At 49.9% G+C, this 11,110-nt stretch overlaps 1 protein-coding gene across 4 annotated transcripts; it reads right to left on the bottom strand.

Moving 5' to 3' along the window:
• Window positions 1–912: 912 nt before the first annotated feature.
• LOC131581556 (P2Y purinoceptor 12-like) lies at window positions 913–10,683 on the bottom strand. 4 transcript variants are annotated; one of them, XM_058843998.1, is made up of 3 exons: window positions 10,569–10,664; window positions 10,375–10,448; window positions 913–1,973 (listed from the first exon to the last, which is right to left on the bottom strand). In XM_058843998.1, exon 3 carries the CDS (start codon window positions 1,954–1,956, stop codon window positions 931–933), a length of 1,026 nt encoding a protein of 341 aa, XP_058699981.1. In that variant the 5' UTR covers window positions 1,957–1,973; window positions 10,375–10,448; window positions 10,569–10,664; the 3' UTR covers window positions 913–930. The 4 variants fall into 4 exon arrangements, with proteins under 4 accessions (XP_058699981.1, XP_058699978.1, XP_058699980.1 ...); XM_058843995.1 differs by having other exon boundaries at window positions 913–2,584; window positions 10,375–10,683; XM_058843997.1 differs by lacking the exons at window positions 10,375–10,448; window positions 10,569–10,664 and adding an exon at window positions 5,522–5,628.
• Window positions 10,684–11,110: the final 427 nt, after the last annotated feature.

Genomic DNA, 11,110 nt, shown 5'->3' with positions numbered 1-11,110 from the left:
AATACTTCCCTGGTTTATTTCAAGTTTTCCAAGTGCAAAAAGGGAAGTGGTTGAGTATTTTATATAGTGCAAAAAGCTGCCCTTAATCATCAGTGGTTACCATGAGCCTGTCTTTCCCCAGGATCTCAGTATTATGTAAATTGAGTGTTTGTATGTTTTCTAATATAATGTTCGCTGTGAAAACATATGGTTTTGTTTATTTATTTCTCAGTATTATGTAAATTGAGTGTTTGTATGTTTTCTAATATAATGTTCACTGTGAAAACATACGGTTTTGTTTATTTATGTAGTAGGGGGAAGGATTTGGAGATTTGATTAATACCAAGATAAGCCTGATTATGAAATAATTTCCTCTGACATACAACTATTAATTACTGGTCAATGGATTAGGAACTGCAAGCACAGAATGAGATAAGCAAAGTGTAAGCAAAAATCTGCACAAATGACTCCTCTACATCTGGCTTAGGTTTCTGTTTGTCTGCCAGTTGCCTACAAGGTGACAACTCCCTGTATTGAAAAAGCACATCTCCTATGGATTTTATCTGCATTTCTCAGGTCCTGTCATGGGCTTTACTCTGGCCCAAGTTTAGCTATTTCTGCAAAATCTTTACAGAATTTTCATTATATCATCTGTAGCATTTCATGATTCTGTTTTAAGTTTTTCCTCACAGTTCCACTTTTAAGTTCAGACTTCTTCCCAGCAGTTCTGACAGACGTGGAGGTTGGGGTCAGGGGAGCTCCTCTTTTGGCAAGGGTGGAGGTTGGGGGCAGGGGGACTCCTCTGTTATTTAAGCTTTCTGGTTTTGCAGGTTCCAGGGTGCTCGTGCTTCATCTGCAGGACTGTTTCTAAAGAAGCCAGTGAAGTTCTGGATGCTCTTCATGGACTTGTGCTCCTGCCACCCTCAATAAACACGTGTGGAGTCCTGAGATCTAGAGCGGCGTCTCGTCAGTGTCATCCCCCTCGTTCTGCCCCTTTGTCTGTGCCCTGAGCCCTGACACTGCCCTGTGCTTGCACAGCATGTCTAGCAAGGATTTCCTAAATGACTTGCAAAGGAAAAAGTATATGAATGGATCCAGGCAGGCATTGAGGGATGTCAGCCACAGCGTGGTCTCCTTCAGGTAGAACAGGGTGCTCTGAGCAGAGCAGTCAAACACATCTCTCGTTTGGCTCAGGGTGTAGGGGATTCTGGTAAAGTGGAATGGCACAAAACAAATAAAGAACACAGCAATTATTATGAAAACCTTGAGATTGACAGCCTTCTTGGATGCCTTCCCTGTGCATTGTGTCCTTTTGTAGGATTTGTACAGTTCCTTGCTGATGAGGATGTAAGATACCACTATGACTGCTAAGTTAACCCAGAAGATGAGCTGACAAATGTAGTTTACAATTTCATGCCAGACTAAGCCAAACTCGGATTTCAGGAGAGCACACTTCCTTACACTCTTGGGTGTTTTCTTCTTATTATTTAAAATCATGTTGGGTAAGGAGAGAGCAAACATTGATCCCCAGATTGCTGTGGACAGGATCTTGGCAGCTAAAAGGCTCCGTGGAGTTGATGTTCTGAACGGGGAAGTGGCTTTCTGATAGCGATCAATAGTTATCAGTCCAAGAAACAGGATGCTGATGTACATGGTGAAGTAAAACACAACCTGGGTGACCTGGCACACGAACCCTCGCAGCACCCAGGATACCAGCTTTGCATCACTGAGGATTTTAAATGGAAAAGTCAAGATCATGAGGAAGTCAGAAATGACAATGTTCTTGAGGAAGATGATGAAATTTGATTTACTGGATATTTTAAAGAAGACCCACATTGCCAGGCCATTCATAGTGATCCCCACCAGGAACAGGAATGTGTAGAGTAAAGGGAAGATGACTTGGCTGATCCTGCTGTCGCTGGTGCAGTTGCTGTCATTCCTGGAGGAGCTGAATTGGGCTGTGGCTTTCATTTGCATTGTAGTATTCCCTCTCACTGGAGAAAAAAACAGAAAAGAAAAAAAGAACAAAATGAGAGTTTTATATGTTATGAGGCTTCAGCCTTTTCAGTCAGCTTTGAATTGTTGTGTTGTGAACAAATGCTCTCAGCTGGTGGGGCCCCAGCTGGGCCAGGGCAGCTCTCGGGTGTGTGCTGATGCAGTTGTTTATGTGACTGTATCTGGGCTCTGCCTGTGTGAAATGGGCACTCAGAGGAGGTGGTGTGCTCTCAATTGATGCCCAAATCCCTGACAAAGCTTTATTTCTTCCTAGAAGGTAGAAAAAATTGGCTTTTGCTTTGGAGAATGGAGCAGGTTCATGTGGCAGGTCCGTGCAATGGAAGGAGCAGAGCAGGGACACGTCCCCCTGGGGCAGGGGACCCGCAGGGGTGTGGCTGTGCCCTGGGCACAGGCTGCTCTCAGCAGCCCCTCCAGCTCTTCACCATGGGCAGGAGTGTTCCTGGGGAATCCCTCGGAGCAGGCAGAGGCAGGAGGAGCAGCTGAGCATCCCAGCCTGAGCCTTACACCATCCTCTGCCTCTGAGCTGCTTTCTTAGTCAGTGGCAGCTGCAGATTCCAGATGATGCACTGCTAGCTTCTGCTTCTGTTTTCTGTAGAAACGAGAGAGAAATGAAATTTTAGGAAATAATTAGCAGTTTGCTTCCTGCCTTTGACTGACTCCCAGAGGCACTATCAGTAGAGGGAGCAGGGATTTGTCAGACTGTGCAACTGAAACAATGGGGTTGTTTCCCCTCGATTTCTGCAGGTGATGGCAGGGACAGGCAAAGAGGCTTCACTTGCATCTGCTCTTTTCAGAATGAATCCTTGAGCCATGAGTGTAACCAATTCCTGATTCTCCTTCGTGGTGTGGGTAAGGAGCGTGATGAAGCAAGGCATCAGCTAAAGAAGATTACCAAAGACATCCTTATAATCCTGAACAAGAAAAGCACTACAGAAATGGGTGGTAAATGCTCTAACACCACTGTTGGGGAGCTGGGAGCTCAGCACATTGACTGGAGCCATGCACATCATCCTGTAATTTGGTTTTCCTCTGCTTGGCAGTCACTGGGAGAGAGGCTGAGCTGCTGCCCTGCCCATGGTGCCTAGGGTTGGTCAGCAGCCACCACAAATCCCAGTTTTCCATTGCAGCAAGTGGCTGCAAATGCTCGTGTTGGGCTGGAGCCTGGAATGGGAGTGATCCCTGTCCCTTCCCCTCCTGGGAGCACTGAGTGACTGCTTGCAGCTCTTCTGGAGTGTGACCTCTTCTTGCTGGGATAACTTCACAGTAGCTTTGACAATGTTTCATGCTCCAGTGTATCTGTCCCAATTATAATGGAAAACTGGGGCAAGTAGGGTTTGTCTAGTCATGAGTAAAACTTACTAAGATTTTTATTGTCTTTTAAATCTGTAACAATGGAAACCTGCTAGGGCTCCATTAAATATAAAATTACTTGGGTAACCTTTTATATCTGCTCAGTTGAAGATGAAGGACAGAAGACCAGGAAGACCGAACCAGAGGCATTTCTGACCCTGGAGACTGTGTTCAGAGTTGTCCTATTTCGATCAGCATCAGGTGACATCTCAGGTAGTGTGGCACATGGTGACCTTCGCAGTGCTGCTGTACCTGAGGAGCCCTCAGTGGCCTCTGACTCTTGACGTTCCTGTTCCCAGATCTCCAGCAATGTCTGGAGCAGAGCACCAGCTTTGCCTCAGGAATGTTGTATCACCTTGGCTCACCACATCCAGCTCATGTTTGACCTCATGGAGCCAGCACTGAACATCAGACTTTGACACGTGAGCAGAGTTAATTTTGGGGAGTTATGTCAGGACAAAGCTGCAGTAAGTTTTCTGTGAAGCCAGAAAAACCCCAAGATCTGGACTGCAAATTCCCCATGCTTTGCATCCCGTGGAAATCGCCAGGGCTTTTGCAGCCCTCGCTTCAGTGCTGCAGCCGCTCTGCCCGTGCCAGGGCAGCGTGCGGTGCCGGGCGGGGCAGATCGCAGCCTCGGCTGGGGTGTGCGGTCCCGGGGGATGCTCTGTGCCCACGGGATGTGCGGTCCCGGGGCATGTTCTGTGCCCGGGGATGTTCTGTGCCCGGGGATGTTCTGTGCCCGGGGATGTTCTGTGCCCGGGGATGTTCTGTGCCCGGGGATGTTCTGTGCCCGGGGGGTGTTGGGTTTCCTGAGGCTGCTCGGTCCCGGGGGATGTTGGGTCCCAGGGATGTTCGGTCTCCTGGGGCTGTTCGGTCCTGGGGGATGTTCAGTCCCAGGGCTGTTCGGTCCCAGGGATGCTCGGTCCCGGGGGATGCTCGGTCCCGGGGCTGTGCGGTGCCGGGGGATGTTCGGTCCCGGGGCTGTGCGGTCTCGGGGGATGTTCGGTCTCCTGAGGCTGTGCGGTCCCGGGGCTGTGCGGTCCCGGGGATGCTCGGTCCCAGGGCTGTGCGGGTCTGTGCTGCGGGGAGCAGGGGCTGAGCCCGCTCCCCTCTGGGGCAGTCCAGGGGCTGCTCTGCCCGCAGGGATCAGCTCTGGGTTCAGCCCTGCAGCATCAGATCCCGCTCTGCCCGCAGGGATCAGCTCTGGGTTCAGCCCTGCAGTACCGGATCCCGCTGCCTTGGCTGGGGCTCCGTGTTCGCTTCTGGGGCTCCGTGTTCGCTCCTGGGGCTGCTCGGCTGCGGTACCGGCAGCGCTGGATGGAAAAGCTGCAAAACCTCACCTGCCGCAGCTGCAGCGCTCTGTAAAGATTTCCTTTGATGCGGGGAGAGGCACAAGCATGTTTGAGTTTGTGAAGTTTTATCCTTGATTTTTCAGTTCCTTGATTTTTAAGTTAAAAAAGAATTCGGTTCCCGTATGCCGTATTTTTGGCTTTTACTTTGTAAAAGAGGAGTGGGAACCTCTCAGATGCAAATCCACATCTTGCGATACTCACAAACTGCCCCAGTTGCTGTTTTCCTTCCTGGTTTGTGTCCCTAGTTGGGGGCTGCATAGTTTAGATTTGTGGTTTCATTTCACAGGGAGCAGGAAAGTATTTTGCAGTAATAATATTTTAATAGATTTACAGACACCTGGCAGCAGTAGCATTTAATCAGAAACACTGGGAAAAAGGAGTGGGAAATATAGAAGAACTACACAAATGTCTGAGCTCTATGTTAATTTCTTCTGCTTAGAAGCTAAAGTTCGGTAACATAATAAAAATAACAAGTTTTGTTAACATTACTCTACAATAACAAAAGAGTGTCTAGCAATAATACAAGGTATTAAATAATTTGTTAAAGATATGATACGCAGAACTTGTTTGGAAGCAGCTTTTTTTTGTCAAGTGGAGTTAGAAATTCCTGAAAACTGTTAATAGAATTTATGTATACATTTTGAAACAGCTATATTTAAGGTAATAACATTACATTTATGTTGGTCTTCGTGCTACATTCAAAACACTCAGCCCCACTGCATGTTCACAGAAACATTTTCAGCTCCTTTCTAGCCTGCTGTAAGCCCAGCTGTTTCTCTCAGTCAGTTTGAAGCAATAATAAATTACAATTCACAAATGCTCACATTTAGAGATGCACCCTCTGTGGATTGCTGTGCTCTGCTCTCCTCTGCAGTGTCTTCTGAGTGTGTCAGTGAGGGAGGGGTGTGTTTGGTTTTGTGTGCCTGGAACAGTTATCTTCCCTAAACTTCCTCTTTTTAAATAATTCTTTCACTTTTTAAAAAAATTCTATCTCTTGACCACTCCTTCAGCATTGTTTCTGGTGCAAGCACCGTCTCAGAGTGGAACACTCCCTGGATTTCTGTCTTTGCTGTTGCACTGGCTGTCAGAGCAGAGGGGTGACATCAAGCACTGTCCTTTTTGTAATTAATTACCCTGGTGATGGCCTTGTCCTGCTGCCCTCCTGCCGTGGGTACGGATCAGCCCGTGCTGGCTCCGTGGGCTCTGCAGACATTTCCCTTCACCTTTGGGTTCTGTGTCCTGTTTTTGCAATCATTTTCATTTTTCAAGCGTATTGAGTCCAGCACTCTGAGTTACTCTGTCCAGCCAGCAGGGTAGGGCAGCAGGAGGGAGGGAGGAAGGAGCTGCAGGCACTCACTGTCAGGCAATAATTTGGAATCTGCTGCTGTGCTGTTTCAGACTGAGCAGCTCAGGATGATCTTCCCTTGTTTGAAGTCTGGAAATGAGGGAAGGTTCTGCATTAGGTCACTGCCCCCTGTTACAATGGGTGTTTCATTAATTAAATGTGTAATTTATAGGTAATGGATTTTGTCTGTATAGATTTTTGAAAATTCTGGTTTTTAAAAGTATTAAGAGTTTTTTATTGGGAGAATGGCTTTAAACTGATAGAGACTAGGTTTACATTGGATATGAGGAAGGCATTCTTCCCTGGGAGGGTGGGCAGGCCCTGGCACAGGGTGCCCAGACCAGCTGGGGCTGTCCCTGGATCCCTGGAAGTGCCCAAGGCCAGGCTGGACAAGGCTTGGATCAACCTGGGACAGTGGAAGGTGTCCTGCCCATGGCAGAGGGTGGAACAGGATGACCTTTAAAGCTCCTTCCAGCCCAAAGCAGGCTGTGATTCTCTGGAGTGTGGTGCATCCTTGGCAGGGCAGAGCAGCTGAGAGGAAGCAGTTTTGTAAGAGCACAAAAGGGAACATCTAAATGCAGCCAAACAAGTTTCACTCTGGAACAGAGAGAAAATAACTTGCACTGGGGTGAGTCAAGTCTGCTGTTTCTTAAAGTGTTACATAACCCTGAATCATGCCCCAAATCTCACATTACACTGTATAGGATCTCTGAAATCAAATTCTCTAGTGCCAGTTGATTTTGTGGCTCGTCTCCCTCCTGATGGCTGTCAGAGGGAAGGGTCCTGCAGTGGCTGCCACAGTAGCAGGGAGCTGAGGAGAAGTGCCTCACACACCTCTGTCCCTGGGGCTGCTGCAGGAGAGGTTTTCCCATTGTTCACCATCACACTGCACATAAACACCCACCTTGAGTAAGGAAACACCGGTTCTGCTGCCAAGCAGTGCTCTGCTTTGACCTAAATATTTATTGCTTGCAAGGGTTCTGTGAGTGCTGCTGCCCCTGGCAGGATGGGTGGCACTGGGAGCCTGTGTGCAGAGCTGGCAGCGAGCTGCTCCTCTCGGCTGGGCTGGGTGATGTGAGAGCTCTGTGCTGCTCTTCAAACCATGTCTGGGGCCTCAGCCACTGACCTGCAGCGTGGATGTAAGGTCAGCATCTGCTCAACACCTGGGACACCTATTTACCAGCTTTCCTTGCAAAGGTAGGTGGGCTTCCATTCCACATGAAATGTGAAGTACAAGTTCAGTCTTGTGTCCAGTTGAATTTTTAAGTCTTTTAATGAGATCCCTGATTGATTTTTTTATTAGTTTTTGCATTTTCATGGTTAATGTAAACCTTGAGCAGGTTTTCTCTTTGCAGCTTTTTTGCTGTCTCTCTGATGGGATGATGCAGAGTCTCAACAGGAGCAGGCAAAGCTCCTTTTCCTGAGAGGCTGATGGATGTGTTGATAACTGTCTCTGTTTTAAGGACCATGTTTTGGTGTTGGGCCCTCACTTGTAAAAGGGGCACTATGCTTGGTTGTTTCTTACTCACTTGGTGTTGTTCCCATAGCCCCTTTAGAGTCAGCAGGATTGGGGTGACTGATTTGATCCAATACCTGGCTCCATATATTTACCCTCAGTTTGATGGAATTTGCCTTTGGGAACAGGTTGAAGCTGTGTCCATGGGGACATTCCTGCCCTGAAGCTGAGGAAGGAGTCTCAGTGTTACCTGGTTTTATTGAATTATAAAATTTCCTGAAGCTTTTGTAAGGTTTATGCTTTTTATTCCAGAATTTTGGTTTTTCGAGTCATAATTTGTTGAAATTCAGATAAGAGCTGTCAATATTTGCCATAAAATGCTTGGAGAATGCATTTAAAGGTACGAAAGGGACAAGTGCTTATGTGTAAATGTAGTGTTCATTGTATGAGTGAATTCCTCAGTGCTGTTGTGCGAGGCCCTGCAGCGTTTGTCCTTCCAGGTGAGTGACCTGTCCTTCCAGCACTCCCTGGCCACGTTTGTCACCATCCTGATCGCCCAGCAGAGCTTCTCCCTGGAGGCTGTGTCCAGCACCCTGCCCTGCCTCACTGCTGGCAGCTGGTAACACAACTCCAGGAGAAAAACCCAGCATGAGAGAGCTGAGAGTGGCTGAGAGGTGTCAGGGCTGGGCTGGCAGTGCCTGGGTGCTGTGTCCTGCAGCTCCTGGTGCTGTGTCCTGCAGTGAGGGCTCCCTGCAGCTCCTGGGTGCTGTGCCCTGCAGCTCCTGGTGCTGTGCCCTGCAGCTCCTGGGTGCTGTGCCCTGCAGCTCCTGGTGCTGTGCCCTGCAGCTCCTGGGTGCTGTGCCCTGCAGCTCCTGGTGCTGTACCCTGCAGCTCCTGGTGCTGTGCCCTGCAGCTCCTGGTGCTGTGCCCTGCAGCTCCTGGTTCTGTGCCCTGCAGCTCCTGGTGCTGTGCCCTGCAGCTCCTGGGTGCTGTGCCCTGCAGCTCCTGGTGCTGTGCCCTGCAGTGAGGGCTCTCTGCAGCTCCTGGGTGCTGTGCCCTGCAGCTCCTGGTGCTGTGCCCTGCAGCTCCTGGTGCTGTGCCCTGCAGCTCCTGGTGCTGTGCCCTGCAGCTCCTGGTGCTGTGCCCTGCAGTGAGGGCTCTCTGAAGCTCCTGGTGCTGTGCCCTGCAGCTCCTGGGTGCTGTGCCCTGCAGCTCCTGGTGCTGTGCCCTGCAGTGAGGGCTCCCTGCAGCTCCTGGGTGCTGTACCCTGCAGTGAGGGCTCTCTGAAGCTCCTGGGTGCTGTGCCCTGCAGTGAGGGCTCCCTGCATCTCCTGGGTGCTGTGCCCTGCAGCTCCTGGTGCTGTGCCCTGCAGCTCCTGGTGCTGTGCCCTGCAGTGAGGGCTCTCTGCAGCTCCTGGTGCTGTGCCCTGCAGTGAGGGCTCCCTGCAGCTCCTGGTGCTGTGCCCTGCAGCTCCTGGGTGCTGTGCCCTGCAGTGAGGGCTCTCTGCAGCTCCTGGGTGCTGTGCCCTGCAGTGAGGGCTCTCTGCAGCTCCTGGGTGCTGTGCCCTGCAGTGAGGGCTCTCTGCAGCTCCTGGTGCTGTGCCCTGCAGTGAGGGCTCCCTGCAGCTCCTGGTGCTGTGTCCTGCAGCTCCTGGGTGCTGTGCCCTGCAGCTCCTGGTGCTGTGCCCTGCAGTGAGGGCTCCCTGCAGCTCCTGGGTGCTGTGCCCTGCAGTGAGGGCTCTCTGCAGCTCCTGGTGCTGTGCACTGCAGCTCCTGGTGCTGTGTCCTGCAGTGAGGACTCCCTGCAGCTCCTGGTGCTGTGCCCTGCAGCTCCTGGGTGCTGTGTCCTGCAGTGAGGGCTCCCTGCAGCTCCTGGGTGCTGTGCCCTGCAGCGAGGGCTCTCTGCAGCTCCTGGTGCTGTACCCTGCAGTGAGGGCTCCCTGCAGCTCCCGGGGCTCTGCCAGGCCAGCCCTGGGCAGTGTGTGCAGCCTCCCCTGCTGCTCTCAGCTCCTGCCTGCTCCCTGCTCTTCCTTACCCAAAATCTTGCTGTTCTTTCCCTGTTTTTTAATGACTCGAGGCCCAAGTGCCAATTCCTGTTGCTGAAATCATTGCATTTCCATTTTAAATGGGGCTGTGAGGAAGAAAATTTCCAGGCCTGACACTGGGAATGGTGAGGTCCTGGGCAGATCCTCATGTGCATCTCCCATCTCCTACAGCCTGTGGGGGCCTGGATGCCCAGCCTGGGGCAAGGATGAGCTGCCAGCTGCTCCTGCACCTCTTCAGGACACCCCAGGTGTGCCTCTTTCCCCAGCAAACAGGTGAGATCCGCTGTCTGGTCCTTCCATTGCAGAAAGTGAACCCACAATTGGTTTCTGATGGCTGCAGATTTTCATGGGTGAAAATATCTACAGTGCAAGTTCAAAACTGCAGGTGTTTCACTGCTGAGGAGTTGATACCAATAATCTTAATTATCTGGGAAATGGTTTGGATGAAGGTAAAACTTGGATGAAGGTAAACAGGAATTTGCTGAAACTTACTCATTTTCTACACCTGGCAGTGTTGAGAAGGGCAGTGGCAGAGGCACTAACAGGGATTCACACTGTGCTGTTTGGGAGCCTTACATGGAAATGGAGAGTTGTGATTTCAAGCATTTACAGCACTTAATTTTGCCTCATTTGTCATGCAGGTGAGGTAAGAGATGTAATTTCCTGAATCTGTGATGTCAAAACCAACACAGGCTTCAGTGTCTCGTGGTTAAGTTTGTTGTTCACACAAACACAGTGAACCAACAGGCTCCTTTTTCTATTTCAGTACCCACAGCTTATTTTGATATTAATCCATCATAACCACATATCCCAGCTGAATTAATCACTTACCTGTTAGGCTGCAGTTTCAATGTCAGAAGATTCAGTTCTTTCTTCAGTTCTTGAGCTTCTGTAGCTGTTCTAAGCTGAGGAGATTTTGTACAAAGGAAAAGTTAGTTGGTAAATAACACATATTTTTTACAAGATTTCCTCTTGTTTCCACAGAGAAATTATTTCCTGGAATTCGTTCTTGTTGTGATGGTCACCTCTTGGTTGTTGCTGACAGCAGTGTTGAAGTGGGAGCTGTGTTTGCAGTCCTGAAAGCAATTGTGATGTGTGGTCAGGGTGTGCAGAGTCCTGTGTGATGTGATCACACCAGTGCTCGCGTGGGAAACTGCTCCTGCTGCTCCTCTGCTGGGGGAATGCTCCTGGGAAGGAAAACCCTGAGAACAGGGCAAGAATGTGGCTGCTGTCCCTGCTCCTGCAGCGTGTGGGGAGTGCAGATCCAGGTCAGAGACAGATCTTTCCCTGGTGAGTCAGCCTCAGTGGAGAGGCTTTAGGCCCATGGAACTATTTCAGATGTTGACCCTGACCTCCACTCCTGAGTCCCAGTACATTTAAACTCAGGCAACATTAAACTCCCTCTCAAATATAGATAGGAAATAGGGTGTCAGATGAGTTTTCTATGTTTTGCCACAAATCCTGAGTGTCTGCCATTGTGGAGGTTGTAAAAGTATCACTCTGAGCAGCTCTCCACGAATGATGAGTGTTGTTTTCCAAACAAGTAACTGCCTTTGGTTTGGCACAA

This window comes from Poecile atricapillus, chromosome 8 (assembly GCF_030490865.1).
Source record: "Poecile atricapillus isolate bPoeAtr1 chromosome 8, bPoeAtr1.hap1, whole genome shotgun sequence".
NCBI classification, from domain to species: Eukaryota; Metazoa; Chordata; class Aves; order Passeriformes; family Paridae; genus Poecile; species Poecile atricapillus.
This window is presented reverse-complemented; position numbering and strand designations above follow the sequence as displayed.

Bases quoted from the DNA above. Each gene is read 5' to 3' on its own strand.
- LOC131581556 (XM_058843995.1), bottom strand. From the start codon at position 1,956: ATGCAAATGAAAGCCACAGCCCAATTCAGCTCCTCCAGGAATGACAGC.